Source organism: Manacus vitellinus, unplaced genomic scaffold, assembly GCF_001715985.3.
Source record: "Manacus vitellinus isolate BGI_N305 unplaced genomic scaffold, ASM171598v3 scaffold_3_pilon, whole genome shotgun sequence".
Classification (NCBI taxonomy): domain Eukaryota; kingdom Metazoa; phylum Chordata; class Aves; order Passeriformes; family Pipridae; genus Manacus; species Manacus vitellinus.
This window is the reverse complement of record NW_021940535.1, coordinates 5,671,188-5,684,991: the sequence shown is the minus strand read 5'-3', so window position 1 is coordinate 5,684,991 and position 13,804 is coordinate 5,671,188. Positions and strand designations below refer to the sequence as shown.

At 36.4% G+C, this 13,804-nt stretch overlaps 1 protein-coding gene across 1 annotated transcript in view; it reads right to left on the bottom strand.

Moving 5' to 3' along the window:
- The window catches only part of CNTNAP2 (contactin associated protein like 2), a 1,004,683-nt gene that overhangs the window by 48,894 nt on the left and 941,985 nt on the right, over nt 1-13,804 (bottom strand). Inside the window, exon 21 of the mRNA XM_018075661.2 lies at nt 6,974-7,067. Within this exon, the coding sequence (XP_017931150.2) occupies nt 6,974-7,067 (94 nt within the window). The remainder of the gene's footprint in view (nt 1-6,973; nt 7,068-13,804) is intronic.

Genomic DNA, 13,804 nt, shown 5'->3' with positions numbered 1-13,804 from the left:
GGCTCTAGGACACCTCTGGTGCTTCTGGCATAAGAGGTCATTGCAGAAGAGAAGAGAGCACAGACCTCTTCAAATTATTAATGATGGGAATGAAAACTAGTATTACAGTTGTGGAGGGAGAGGGTTGACTTGATCCCAGTGATCTTCTAAAACATGGAACACAAGTCACTTTTATCTGTCTGCAACTTCTCTGAATCAGACCACAGACTTGCAGGTATACAATTCTTTGGAGAGGTTATAGACATTTGACCAAAGATGAGAGTTTCAATTGCAATAGTTTGGTCAGGTTACAGGTTGGTTTTTTACAAGTGTCAGATAAAACCTGAGCTTTTTTTCAATTGTCAAACAATGAATGAGTTTTGAATTAGACATAATTTCTTTACCTGTCCTGACAAGGAATAGTATGTAAACAATCTGCACCCTCAGCCCAAACAATCTGGCCAGAATGATAGTTCTGTAGCTATTTCTGTTTTAAAAATTAGTGCATATTCACATTATTTGTGAATGTTCTATATCTACAGCCATGGGCAGAAGCTGACCGAGTCAAGTAAAATAATGTAAAATTTTAAGACTTGTGCCATGGCTTAATAAAGGCAATTTTTTGTCAATTCTGTCTGTTATCTAAGGGGACTTCTAATTTTTTATTTTTCCTTCAAATATACTTGGAGGAAAATTATAAGGTGCTCTACTTTCAACTTTTTTTTTTTTTTTAATATATTTTACAAGCCTTGAAGGTGCTCTGGGCCCTTCGATTTTGCTATCTACGCCATTATAATTTTATGGGGCCAACAGCAAGTTTTATTGATGTCCTGATCATGTTTCAGTTCCTCTCTTTGACCCTTTAAAGCAGCTGTATTTGAAATAAATTAGTATTAGATATTGCACTGTAGAGGTGATATAGTTCTTGTCTTTCTGTGGTAGGGAAAAATCATATAATTAAGATGTCACCTCAACAAAATACAGAAGTTAGGAAAAGGTCTCTCTAATTACTGAAGTTTAAGTTTTCAATTTATTCCATTACTTTTAAATAGTGTTATCACATGGCTTTAAATGTCAGATAAGACTTGTGCAAATAATCGGTTCAGAATGGCACTAACTAAATTAAATGTTCTTGCAATCTCTTTTTTTTCCTTTGTTTCCTTTTTTCTTTTTTTTTTTTTCCAGAGCCAATAGATGCATACTTTGGAAGGAACTCTAAAGGAATGGGATAATTTTCTCTGCAAGATCCTGTAGAACAATTTATATGAAACAATTTTGTGATATTAAAGCACAAGAGAAAGAACTTAATAATTTAGGAATTTAGGAGACTCCTGCATCCTGTTACAGGCTGGTATGCATGCTAGAAGACCATAAGAAAAAAAGGTGGTTGACCTTCTGGAGTTGTTGACTGCCCACAGAAGATTTGAAGACTAGTAATCAGTGAAGTCTTCTCACACAGAATAGTGCAACAGGAAATGAAAAGGCAGTTGCCAGTAAAAAGTATGAGATAGGGCCTGAGGGAGGAAGAATCACCTGAAAGTTGAGAGTGAAAAGTCAGTGGGAGGAAATGACTCCGTCTAATTTTTGGAAGAGCAGAGCTGGCTATACTTATGACAATTGTGATTACCATAGCATCTAATTCAGTCCAGCTTGTCTGGGGTCTACCTTCTGCCTCTCTGGAGCTGCCAGCTGGACAATGCTGCAGCAGCTGAATCCCACAATATTCTGAAAAATGGAAAGGAGATGCAGCATGTATGCTGAGAGGCAAATGGCATCAATGGATGTTCTTGGTTTCTCTTCTCTAGTTCTCAAACAAAAGAGAAAATTCACTTGGACTACTCTCATTTCTGCCTCAGAAGTTCTGGGAATTCAAAGTTTATCATGTCCCTTGGATGGGAGACTTGTAGATGGGAAATAGTGCTTTCTGAATGGGGCTTGCAGGTAGGATTTCTAAGAGAAACCAGACAGATAAAAAACCAAAGGTCTGAAACAAAAGAAAAAAATTACTTTTTATTTGGTTGGTTTTTAACTAGAAGAGCTTTGGAACATTTCCACCTTTACCTGAAACACTTCAAAGAGTGGGCTACTGACAGATAGACAGATCTGAGACCAGAGAGACAGACAATATTAAATCCCAGAGCTGTTTCAACCAGGCTGATAGTATTATATAGGAGCAGTAGGAGAAGGAAAATTGTCCAGATGTTATATTTTTGTGTGAGAACTCATATGTGACTCATGGAGGGGAAAGCACGTTTTTAATATTCAAATGCTATCTATTGTAGGAGGAGGGCTCCTAATTTGACAATATGTATTCTCACTGAGATTACAGTACTGAATGTTAATACTGGTGCTCAGAAATGAAGCAGCAGGCATTTACTTTGAAGTAAGTTGTGGAAGAATTTTCTGCATGCTAGCTATTTTCTGCTCATTATCAGTGAAAGTAGGCTAAGCTACCCTTCTCTCAGACTGTCTGCCTACACTGTAAGATGAAGGAGAGCAGCAAAGCTCAAACTCTGGAGCTCTGACTGCCACACTGCTAACTTACATAATGAAGTGTTAACCTCATTATGATCATGAAGTAGTAGTAGGTGCATGTCAAAGATGTGCAGGAGAAGAATACTTTTAGGTTATTCATGATCTGTTTACAGCTCTGCACTGTTTTCTGGGATCCAAATTTGAGAGCTGAGCAAAATACCTTACAGCATCAGAGATCTAATTCTAAACTGGTATTTTGGTTCAATGTTTTATTTGATTAGCATTTATTTCCCATCAGATAATGTCAATGTCTAGCAGCATACTCAAACTGAGCATCAATTATGACTATGTCCTTTACAGAATTTTTTTATAAAGGCTATGAAAGCCCCCTTTTCAACGATGGTTAATGTTCTCAAAGAGATGAAATGTTCATTCATCAGCATGAAACAAACCCTCTAAGTGATAAAACTCTGGAGTTGTGTGTAAACATGGACTCTGAAGCTGGTTTTGAAAGTGTGTGATGGCTTTGGTAGGATGAATTACTGAGATGAATAGCTGAATTTGTAGGTCATTGCTGTTATTCAGTTCCAAGTGTTGAAGCATCAAACTGCCAGGCTTGTTCTACAGAAAAGAAAGTGTCTTATCTAAGAGTAAAGAATTATTACCTCTTGGAATAATTGCCATTGTCCCTGCTGGAAATTCAAAGGATTTTGAACTTTTGCCTCCTACTATTCAGTTGCTATTTGTGGAGAGATTCCATTAAAAAAAAAAAGGAGTTCTCATTTCTATACTTTACCATGTGAGCAATGTCATTTATCTCCTACTTTTTGTGCAGTATTTCTATGTTCTCTCCTTTGCACATTTGAAACTAATTACTTGGCTATATGTAAGATGGTGTTACCCTCCATCAGTGCAAGGTGGTGAATGTCACAATGAATCCAGGGAAATGTCTCCTGACCAATTATATCTTCACCACATATCCCGGTAAAGAAACAAAGAAACTCCAGTCAGGGAACAATAAAACATCCTTACATTAACACCAGGAAAAAGCCCCACATCCAGAAATGGACTTTCTACCACTATTTATCAAGGAAACTGCCTTTTAAGAAAAGAATCCAGGCCCCTGGGGTTGATTTCTAGGATCTCTCTTTAGCTGTAGAGTGATGGCAGCTGCTTTGTAAGAAGGAAGGGAGACCTGAAAGGTCCCTTTTGGCTACTCTAACTGGAAGTACCTGAAGACCACTAGCTTGAGGCAGACACATAAACAGAGCCTACAGAGATTAGCTGCAGGTACAGCTGTCAGTTCTGAAATTAATAACCTGTGTTATAGATGACTTGTTTTATGTCAATTGTTTCCAAGTGGATATTTAGGTATTTCCGAAAAGATATAATTTAATTTGGAGTGGTTGATGGAGATGAAAAACAGAAGCACATTTCCTTTACCTCCCTGACACTTTCTCAAGAGCAACTCATGGCTGATCTTGGTGTTTCTGTGGTCAATCATATATCCTATTAAGAAACTCTCAAATTATTTCTGTTCACCAGAATGATACTTTTACAAAAGTAGTGTTTAATTATGCGTAGTTAATTCTTTATGAATGCATGTTACAACCAAAGAAATACTCCACTTTTAGTAATAAAGTACAGACTATGACAGTACATGTGTAAGTCTCCAAAAAGGATGTGAAGACAAACCTGAGTATTGCATCCAGACCCACTATACTTAATGGAAAAGTCAAGCCTCTTCTCTCCTCTACCGTAGTAATGAGCTGCAAGTTCTAGCCTAAATGAAAATGTAGATTCCTGTCACGTTGTCTAATTTTTGGTTTTTTTTCTTTTTACAGCTGGTCATCCAGATAGCCAGCTTTCCCCTCTTACCTTGTCTGTATCAGCCATTAAAGCCTAGGTGTATCTAAATAACAGATTAAAGAATTTCCTTGAAACATTGCCATTACCTTTCATTCATTTTTATAAAATCCTGCATTTCTCTAGTGCTATTATTTTTGTTACTACACATGCACATAAAACAGTATTTTTCCTTTGTTGTCTCTTTCAGCTTTATTTCACTCCTCAAATCATAATACATTACCTGAATAAGAATTATATACTAAATGCCTTTATCTCTGGTTTCCCAGAAGGTTAAAATTATTTTATATCAGTGTTCTCCAAGCCAGCATTTTTTGGAAATTATTTCAAGAAAGCAGAAAACACCTCAACCTAAAGAAGAAGAAATTCTCCCTGTTTACAACTGCAATTCAATTACTTTTTTTTGTTGTTGTTTCTGATTTGACCCTCCTGCTTTACAGAAAATATTATGAACAGTTATGAGGCAACATTTTATTAATCAACTATATTGTTGTAACACCTAGAGCAGAAACTGATGTTGCATTGGGGTAGGTGTTGTTCAAGAGATCATTTCTGATGGGCAGCAAATAAACTATCTATCACAGCAAGAACATCTGTGGCAGAAGAAGCTGCTCCTATGCAAATAACACTAATAAAAATGGAAATAAGACAGATGGAAGATCAGTTTCTTAGTAAGATTCTTCCAGAGTGCTTTTCAAAAACCCATCTGTCTTAAAAAATAGGGCCTTGCATTCATTTTTGATGACAAATGAGAATTGCATAGTATGAGAACAACAGGAAGTGAATGCAACTGATGCCAGACTAGCAGTGAAATGGGAGGCTACTCCCATATTGCCCATTTAGAGAATGTAATTGCAGGTGGGTACAAATTGTAATTTGTTCTATGTATCCAGATCTTCTGTTGGTTTTAATCCCTCTGGGCCACTAAAACATGCCTAGTCAGTATGATGGGACATTTAGAAGCTTTAAAGATACAGAATTCTATGTCTACTTTGCCCTTCAAACTGCTGCACTTGGGTAACCGTGTTAGCTGTGCTCTTGCCTCGTTCAGCATCACTCTGAGAGTTGCACAGTAGACATGGTCAGTTGCACAACACTTTTACATTAGGAAATCCATCTCTCTGCAGAGAAGTTTGATTTTTCTTTGGTAGAAAGAATAAAAGGATTTTTTGTGTGTTTCTTTCTTACTTTGGTAATGATATGTTCTTTTGCTTATTGTTCTTTTGTCTTATTTGCAAAGGCAGTAACATAAGCAGGGAGGAAAAAGCAAAAGAATCATATTTGCAAAGTGCTAATATAATCCCATGCTATTAGAAAAATGAAGTATTCAATGCCAGGAATCCCATTCCTTTCCTGCAGAGTTATTTCAGCTTCTGAAGGCTCTGGCTGAAGACTTCTGTCTCCTCACTTTGAATTAATGTATGAAGACGCCATGAGCCTGGCTGAGTCAGACAGTCAGCTCCAGTCCAACTGCTCTAATTAAGTATGATGAGGTGAGAATGCACCCTGTTTCCAGATATTGACCAAAGCTAGACTGCCTCATCTTTTGTAATATCAACAGAACTGACTTGGAGAGTACCAGAAAATGGTTCATGACTCTCTTGCTGACCAAACATTTTGGAGGATTTTCATTTCCTCTTTCACAGAAGTTCAACATGTTAAATTTTAAACCCAAAACAAATGGAAAACTATATCTTCAAAAAGGCACATTAGTTATGTGGTCAAATAATTTTCCACTTCAAAAATCAGTGCATGGGATTCACAAATTAATATTTTACACCACTAAACAAAGAAAAATTTATAGTTTTCTGGATTAAACCCTCACTGAAGTTTAAGCAACCACTCTGTACAAAGTGCTTAGAAGAAATAACATTAACAATCCTTTATCTCAGAAAAGGGGGAATAAGCCCTCCTCACAAATTGTAAATGTTGGGAATAATTGATTCTTGACGTGAGTAACCCTTGAAATTCATGTAAGATGTCAGTAGCAGAAAAATTAAGCAATGGCATGTAGCATGGCCTAAAAATGAGTCCAAGTCAGTTTAAGATGCATCTGTGTTGCCTCTTGAGTTCATCTGGGGAGCTGGCCAGGAAGCTGCTACACTGGGAAATAACCATGAGGTTCATGAAAGGGATAGAAAATATCCAGATGAGTGTTGCTGTAGGTGTCAGAGACTTCCAAAGGACCTCCCTGGTGGGCCTTACTGTGAGAGAGTGGCAGTTTTGCTAGAGTGCTGAGCAACAGTTATGCCACAGGAGGGTGCACCGGGATAAGAAAGCTGTCTGCATGGATAAAGGCATTATACAAGGCACATTATAACTTCACAGGGAACAATAATATTCCAAATAACTTCAATATCTCCTTGTAGAAGCAACGGTCTCAATAATTTCCTTGTATTGCCTCCACCTAACGTTGAGAGGGTAATGAAACTTCACAAATATGGTGTTGCAAGTGTCTCTTTGCCCATATTTTTTTTTCAATGCATGGCAGACAATCACGAATTTGTGTGCTCATCAGCCTATGTTATCAGGTGAACACAACCCCTGCTTTAGGTATGACTCCATTATAACCACTTTCTGGTTAAGAATGACATGTCCAGCAATTGTCCTACTGGACACACATCATTGTCCCAGGTATAAAACGAAATCTTACCTATAACTTTTCCTAGGAACAGTGCCTTTGGGGAATTGAACTGAATGTCAGATGCGGCTGGCAGGCTGTAACTTGTTGGAGGATAGTGATCAAGCTGGAGAAAGAGAAAAGAAGTTATGAGTATTTTGAACTGATCTGCTTATTACAGTGCTACTGAATCAGGTCTACCTTATGGAGTTTATGCTGTCACTTACACCTCTGTCTGATACACTCTGCTTTCATTTTGATAAAGTAAAACCAACAGTAAATACCCTTTCTTCCATATCTACCATCTCCACAGTTCCCAAGGCCTAGAGAATACCTGTATTGGATTTTTTTTTTATTCTGATTGATGTAGAATCCCATCAGTTTTGCTTGCGTGCTTCAATATAATTGCTAAAAATAACAACAGCATCAACAATAAAGCAAATTACTATTTCCGTAGAAACAGATTTCCATTTGGGACCTATGTTACTGCTAATTCCAGATTTACATAGCTGGGAATTCAAGATTAATTCAGGTGCTAGGCATTCTCCTTTTCTTTCAGAAAAATCATAAATTAATAAGACATGCTTATTTGCACTTCATGTTTGTTATTTTCTTGTTGAAAATATTGTGCTATTTGATGGTTATGACACCTACTGAAACATAAAAAATAAATTCAGGAGTAATCATCTTAGTTTAATCTATAAGAAATGCATATTGTCCCCGATATGACACAACAATCACATTACATTAGCACTATTTCCCCCTAGTTTTTAGCTATTAAACAGGAAAATGTGAAGAAAGAGAGTAATAAAATGAATTGCCTATGCTTAGTAATAGTGCTATTAAGATAGTTTAATATAGATTAATAGAGTTTTGATGTTCATATTTCATAAAGGTAATTGAGGTGAATTTTTATCTTTGCTGTTGTTATTTATTTTCTCAGGTTTATGCATTTATTACACAGGTTTAAATAGGACATAACAACAATAGTTTATTTTATTCTGGCCTTACCTTGTCACAAAACACAATAGAAAGTCATAAATGCGATTTAAGACTTTGCAGGGTACAATAGACTGTAAGAAGTAGTTCTGGAGAAATGGCAACAGTAAAGGACATACAATATTTTCACATATTTTTTTGCCATATTTCTAATTTAAAAAAGTTATTATTGTGGATTATTTTTCTTTAGTGGTACTGCAAATGCTCAATTCGGTGGTTAAACGTAAATGAGTGGCAGCAGAGAAATGAAGGAAGGGCTGAATTCCATGCTATCCTGGAATACTGTGAGATCAGGTACTTGGAAAGCCTCTCGGGGTCATGAGTCTGCAGAGGCAATAATCTCAAAACCCTATAATAATTGGAGAAGAGGGCTCCTCTGTTTCTTGTAATGCCCCATAAAATTACAAGAGAGGTGTATATACATAGTAGATAGAAAGGAAAAATAGTCTCTGAAGATCACAAAATATTTAAATATTTTTTTTTATTGTGAGTTGGAATCTGAGCAGTGGTGTTGATCAGACGATCATAAGTCTGATAAAATAAGAATAAATTATAATAATAATTATCAATCTATGATTTAACTTACCAATGTATTGTGGGTATCCAAAATCTGTAGCTATGGTCCAAGTGTTACTCCATTAGAGTAACTATTAGGAACAAGTAATAAAAAATCATCCCTGCCTACTGTACAGACTGCATCTACCTGAGTACGCTAATTGTGTCTGCAGGACATACATCAAAATGAAAAGTCAATTTAAATGATGAACCTGTGTGAGCATTCACATGGACAATTATAAAATATCAAAGCCTGCCAGCTGTGGTGTAATGAAATTCGCTTTGTCTTCAGTTAGCATTCAGGATGTGGAAAGGCCCTAATTTTCCTCATCTTGGAACAGGTTAGTCAGCAGTAATATTGGCCAGATTGAAATAAAAAAAAAGTTCTTCCAGTGACCTCATTTCCCCTTGGGACTTCACCATAGCAAAGCATTCCATCATGGGGCAGAGGCAAAAGATCCTGCCACACGTGGGAATCAGGGACTGCAACAAGGAGACTAATGCTGTGTTACATTGTTGGCTCTAGCAGGTACAGTCAGTTTACTGCAAAGGTTTACTAGTTTAAACTGATCTCTTGTAGTAAGTGAGTGAATAATTGAATCTATCCACTCACAGATATTTTCCAGATCTCATTGAAGTCAAGGAAAGATTTCAAAATGGGTTCAGCTGTGGACTATTTTCAGGGTTTAATGACTGAAGTTTTAGGTTGTTTTGATTCCTGGTTAAAATAAATCTCTATTTAAGAAATGTTTATACTGATTTTCTGGGGCAAGCATTTGTGATCAGTGATAGAGCCAGGTTCTGCTCCACTGTCAGCTCTGGCATTTCTTTCCCCTCTTGTCCCAGGAGGATACCTGTATTGCTTTCCACAGCCAGCTTTGAGCTACACCCTTCTCTAATCCTGGCACCTGGAATGAAATGGTGCACTACAAGACAACAGTCAGGAAATAGTGAAATTTCTGTCCTCTCACTTTTATTGCTTGTCTTTGTACTAAACTAGTATTATCTAATAAAAGAAATTGTTTTCCCCGGAGGCACTGAACCTAGGGTTTCTTTACAGGTCTGTGAGTTAAAATACTATGCTGAATTGTTTCCAAAGCTGTATGTGACTGCCATCCAGTGGGTGCTCCAGTGTAAGCAGCTGTAACAGACCAGCCTGCAGTCTTAGCATGAAATACTAGCCTATCATTTTAATATAAGACACTTAATAAAAAAGGAATTACTAGTGTCAAATGATATTTGAAAAAAGTTATTACATTATTTAATGAAAATTAAATAGAACCTCTGCATACGCAGACGTTGATGTCATGAATTTGTATTAAATTACAGTTTAAAAATTATATTTAAGATTTTTCATTACAGCTACTTTTCTTTAAAAACTAATTAATTTCTTTTGAGCTTAGTATAAACATACAGTGTGGCTTTGAGTGTTACACAGATGAAAGTGGGTGGTAGTTTCTGAGGAACTTGCATTTTCAGTTCTCCAGTCACGTCACACCAAGGCAGACTGTCTTTATCTGAAGTTGCTTGGATTTAAGCAGAAGTTCAATAAAATGCTATTTCTTTTAAATTACTGTTCACTTAGATAATAAAACTAATCTTGATGGGAGTTCTGAGATTAACAGACGTATCAATCTAAGGGCAAACATAAGGCCTACATCACCTTAGGAGTCTTGGAAAAAAAATATATACACATATGCATATATTATATTCATCCTGTGGATATACCTACATCTGTATTGTTTTCAATCCAAGTCTGTGTGTGTGCACTGCTATAAAGTTAAGGGTTTTCTTTATGCTGAAGACATTTTATAAAAAAATATTGTCAAAATCAAATGGAATAATATACTGTAAGGTTTAATCTCACACCATCTGAAGTAAATACAGCTTTACTATTGACTTCAGTAATAGCAGGATAAAGAAGAGGATGTGTTATCATCATGATCAATGTTAGTATTTCTCTTCTGCATTATTATGATGATTTATCACTTGTTTGAAAAAGCTTCTCGAGTCCTCCACAAGGGCTTTTTGTGCTAATTTCTATAGTAATGCATTGAGTTATATTTGAGTTAAATTTATGCAAAAACATAGTCTATGTATGCATAGACTAAGCATGAGACCCCAAGAAAATAATAACAAGGCAGATGATTAGATGGAGTTCCTCCCAAGTACCCAAAGAGGATAACAAAGTAGGAGAAAGCACGAAGCTGATTATGAAAATCAAACAGGAGATATTACAGCTTTTTATTGGTGAAATGGAGATGATTATTCCCCTGCTAAAAGGTTAGGAAAAAACCTTACAAACAACATTTCAATATTTTTATTAATGTGATTATATTTATTTGTTTATTTTTTCAGCACAAAAGAAAAGGATCAGATTCGACTGGCAATTGTGTAATTCCTTAGGTTGATCGTGGCTACTCTTACTGCAATTCAGCTCCTTCCTTAGTGTGGCACTAGTGCTCTGCTGATCTTTTTCTGCCAGGTTAGGTCCTTGACCCAGGTTACTGTGGATCAAATCAGAGCTGGAGCAGGGACACACCATAGTGAACAGTGGATCCAGAGAAATAGGCAGGAACATAAACCCAGAATTTTTTACTGCCTTAGACTCTCACAGACCTGCAACCTCACTGCTCATGTGGAACACAGAAGGAGGCACATACCTCACCAGCATAATGTAAGGCAGAACTAAAGGTTTGCATTGTGCTTTGAGCTCTTCAGATGAAATATCTGTAGAGGTATAGTCAATACTGTTTTAGGAATCACTCCAAATCTGTTTTGTTGGTTTAATGCATTGATTTAGCCTGTTGCAGGTTTTTCTTCTTTAAATAAAGGTCAACTTCACCATTTTATGATAAAGTCTCCTTTTTTTGGGGGGGGGAGGGGGGGGAATTAAACTGTGATCAACATAAGATACAGAAAAAAAAAAGTGTTTTTTATCCTGTTTCAAAACTTCAATTCTTTATGTACAGTAAGCTTGTATATATACCTGAAAGCTGCTGTTGCTCTGCTAAATAATGACAGGGATAATTTAGCTTTCTCTAAAAAATACAAAAATTGGTATAAAATATAAATGAAAATGTAGATACATAATTCAAAATGTAACAGAAGCACTGATAAGGAAAAGGACACTATTTAGTCTGGCCGCCTTCAACTGAAACAATTCTTTGATACTTCTTTCACATATCTGTTGACTTTTTATTGCTCTCTTTAATAGATGAATTACAATAAATGTTAACAGAAGCAATAGCAAGTCATATAATGCCAAGTTATTAAAATTAAAGAGATCTATCTCAGGTACCTAAAGATGACTTTCACAGGACATTAATTTGTCCAATGTGTGGTGCCATATAATGGAAAACACCTATTTCATGTTAGGTTTTGACTTTTTTAGCTTCATCTTGGACTCTGGAAATATCTAATGGTTCTTTTGTTCTCTCTTTGTTTCTTTAATTCCAATAAAAATTATATCAAACAGCAATCCCACAGGCCAAGGAAGACACATGCATTCATCACTGGAAAGACACTATAGAAGAAGGAAATAGTTTCAATGTAAGCCAATGTAAGTAACACATTTGTGAGGTGGATAAATCTGCTGATATGCTCTGCAGACCCTTGCTCTGCTCTGAAAAGCAGACTCAGGAACTATCAGGCTGCACCATAGTCCCTTGTGACCTGAATGGCCTTAGCTTTATTTCCAAGGAAAGTGGGGTGTAGGATGAGAAAGACATTTCACTTCTGGGTCTTATCATGATATGAGGCCTAGACATGGACAAAATTTGGGACAAAAAAGCTAAAACATGCCTCTGAATCTAGCAACACGTTTTGCTAAAAAGATATGAGAAGGATGTCGAAGAGTTCCTCTCCTATGGAGTGGTTTTACAGAGTAGAAAGTAAAGATGAATATTTTCTCAAAAGGCCTCCAAGTTTGAAACTATCTCAACTGATGCAGAGAGGGTAAAACTTCTGTAAAGATATATACTTGCCCCTACCCCTCTGCAACAACTACAGGAAAGGCAGTAGGCCAGGTTTTACAACCACGGAGCCACAGGGAAAGATGTTATCCCCAGATGGGGCTCTATGGATCATGTTTTTCCCACTGTATACTTGCCAGTAAGAGAAAGATGTAACTCCATGTCCTGATCTTCAGGGTGAGGATATTCCACCCCCTCATTTATTGGTGAGTGAAAGGACTTCTCTTTATGAAAATACTTTGTCTGACTTTTAGCTGGCTGAGATTCAATGGGGATGTGCTGACTTGTCTTGGCAGATGCCACTAACCAACTCTAACATGCATAAAAGGGAAATATTTATTTATGAGCTTTCTGTCTACCCATAGCTGCTCTGTTTCCCTGAAAGACTGTAAGTTGCACTGTAAAATAAAGAAGTTGAGTAAACTCAGTGAAGGTTTAAAACCTGTAATTCTTTATATATTAGAAAACAGATGTTGCTTAGGGGTATGGGAATTATATGCTATATCATTTTAAGGTTTATTCTATTTTCAAAGGTTCTCACATTGATAGCTTTTTATGCTTTGTCACCTATTTGTGAAAAAACCCTATGTTTTCAAACCTGAGTAAAACCCACTTTCTTGTGACTTCTGATTGAGAAAAGAGCTTAGCAGTTGTGGGGAAACTGAGTGCTAATGCATTAAACATGCAGATCTAATGCATGGTTCTGCTCTAGAAAGTGGTCTGAGCTTGTCTTTCCCTTACATGAGTATTTTGAGTAATACATTGCTGCTACAGGATGGCAATACATAGTGGAAAGATGTATCTCCAGGGATTTTAAATAATTCATTTCAGCAGGAAGAGCTTTACTATTAATAGAACAAATGATTTTTTTTTTTCTTTAAAGAAAAACCTGCTTGGAAATTCATTAATTATGCTTTTAATATAATTGAATTACCTCGTTACGAGAAAAAAAGCAGAAGGTTACTATTGCATTGATATTAACTATGGTTTACATGTTTTACCTGTGGTTAAGGTCCTGGATATTTAAAACATGTTTTATTCATGGCAGCTGCTGTGGAATTTGTAAATGCTGTCTGACTGCTTCCTTCCAAATCATGAATGGAACTTACCCATTCCCTACCAGTGAAATGTTGGTTAAACCAGTCTTCAAATTAATCAGGTGTCTAGACAATTTACAGCACTGCCCAAAGAATGATGAGGCAGCAGGTTTCCCAGAAAATGAAGGAAAGAAATAAAGATGGTATTTCTACATAATTTTGGCATAACAACCATTACCAAGGGTAAATGTTTTCAGAATGTGACTCAAAGGGGGAGTTTTCAGAAAAGAGTTAAAAAA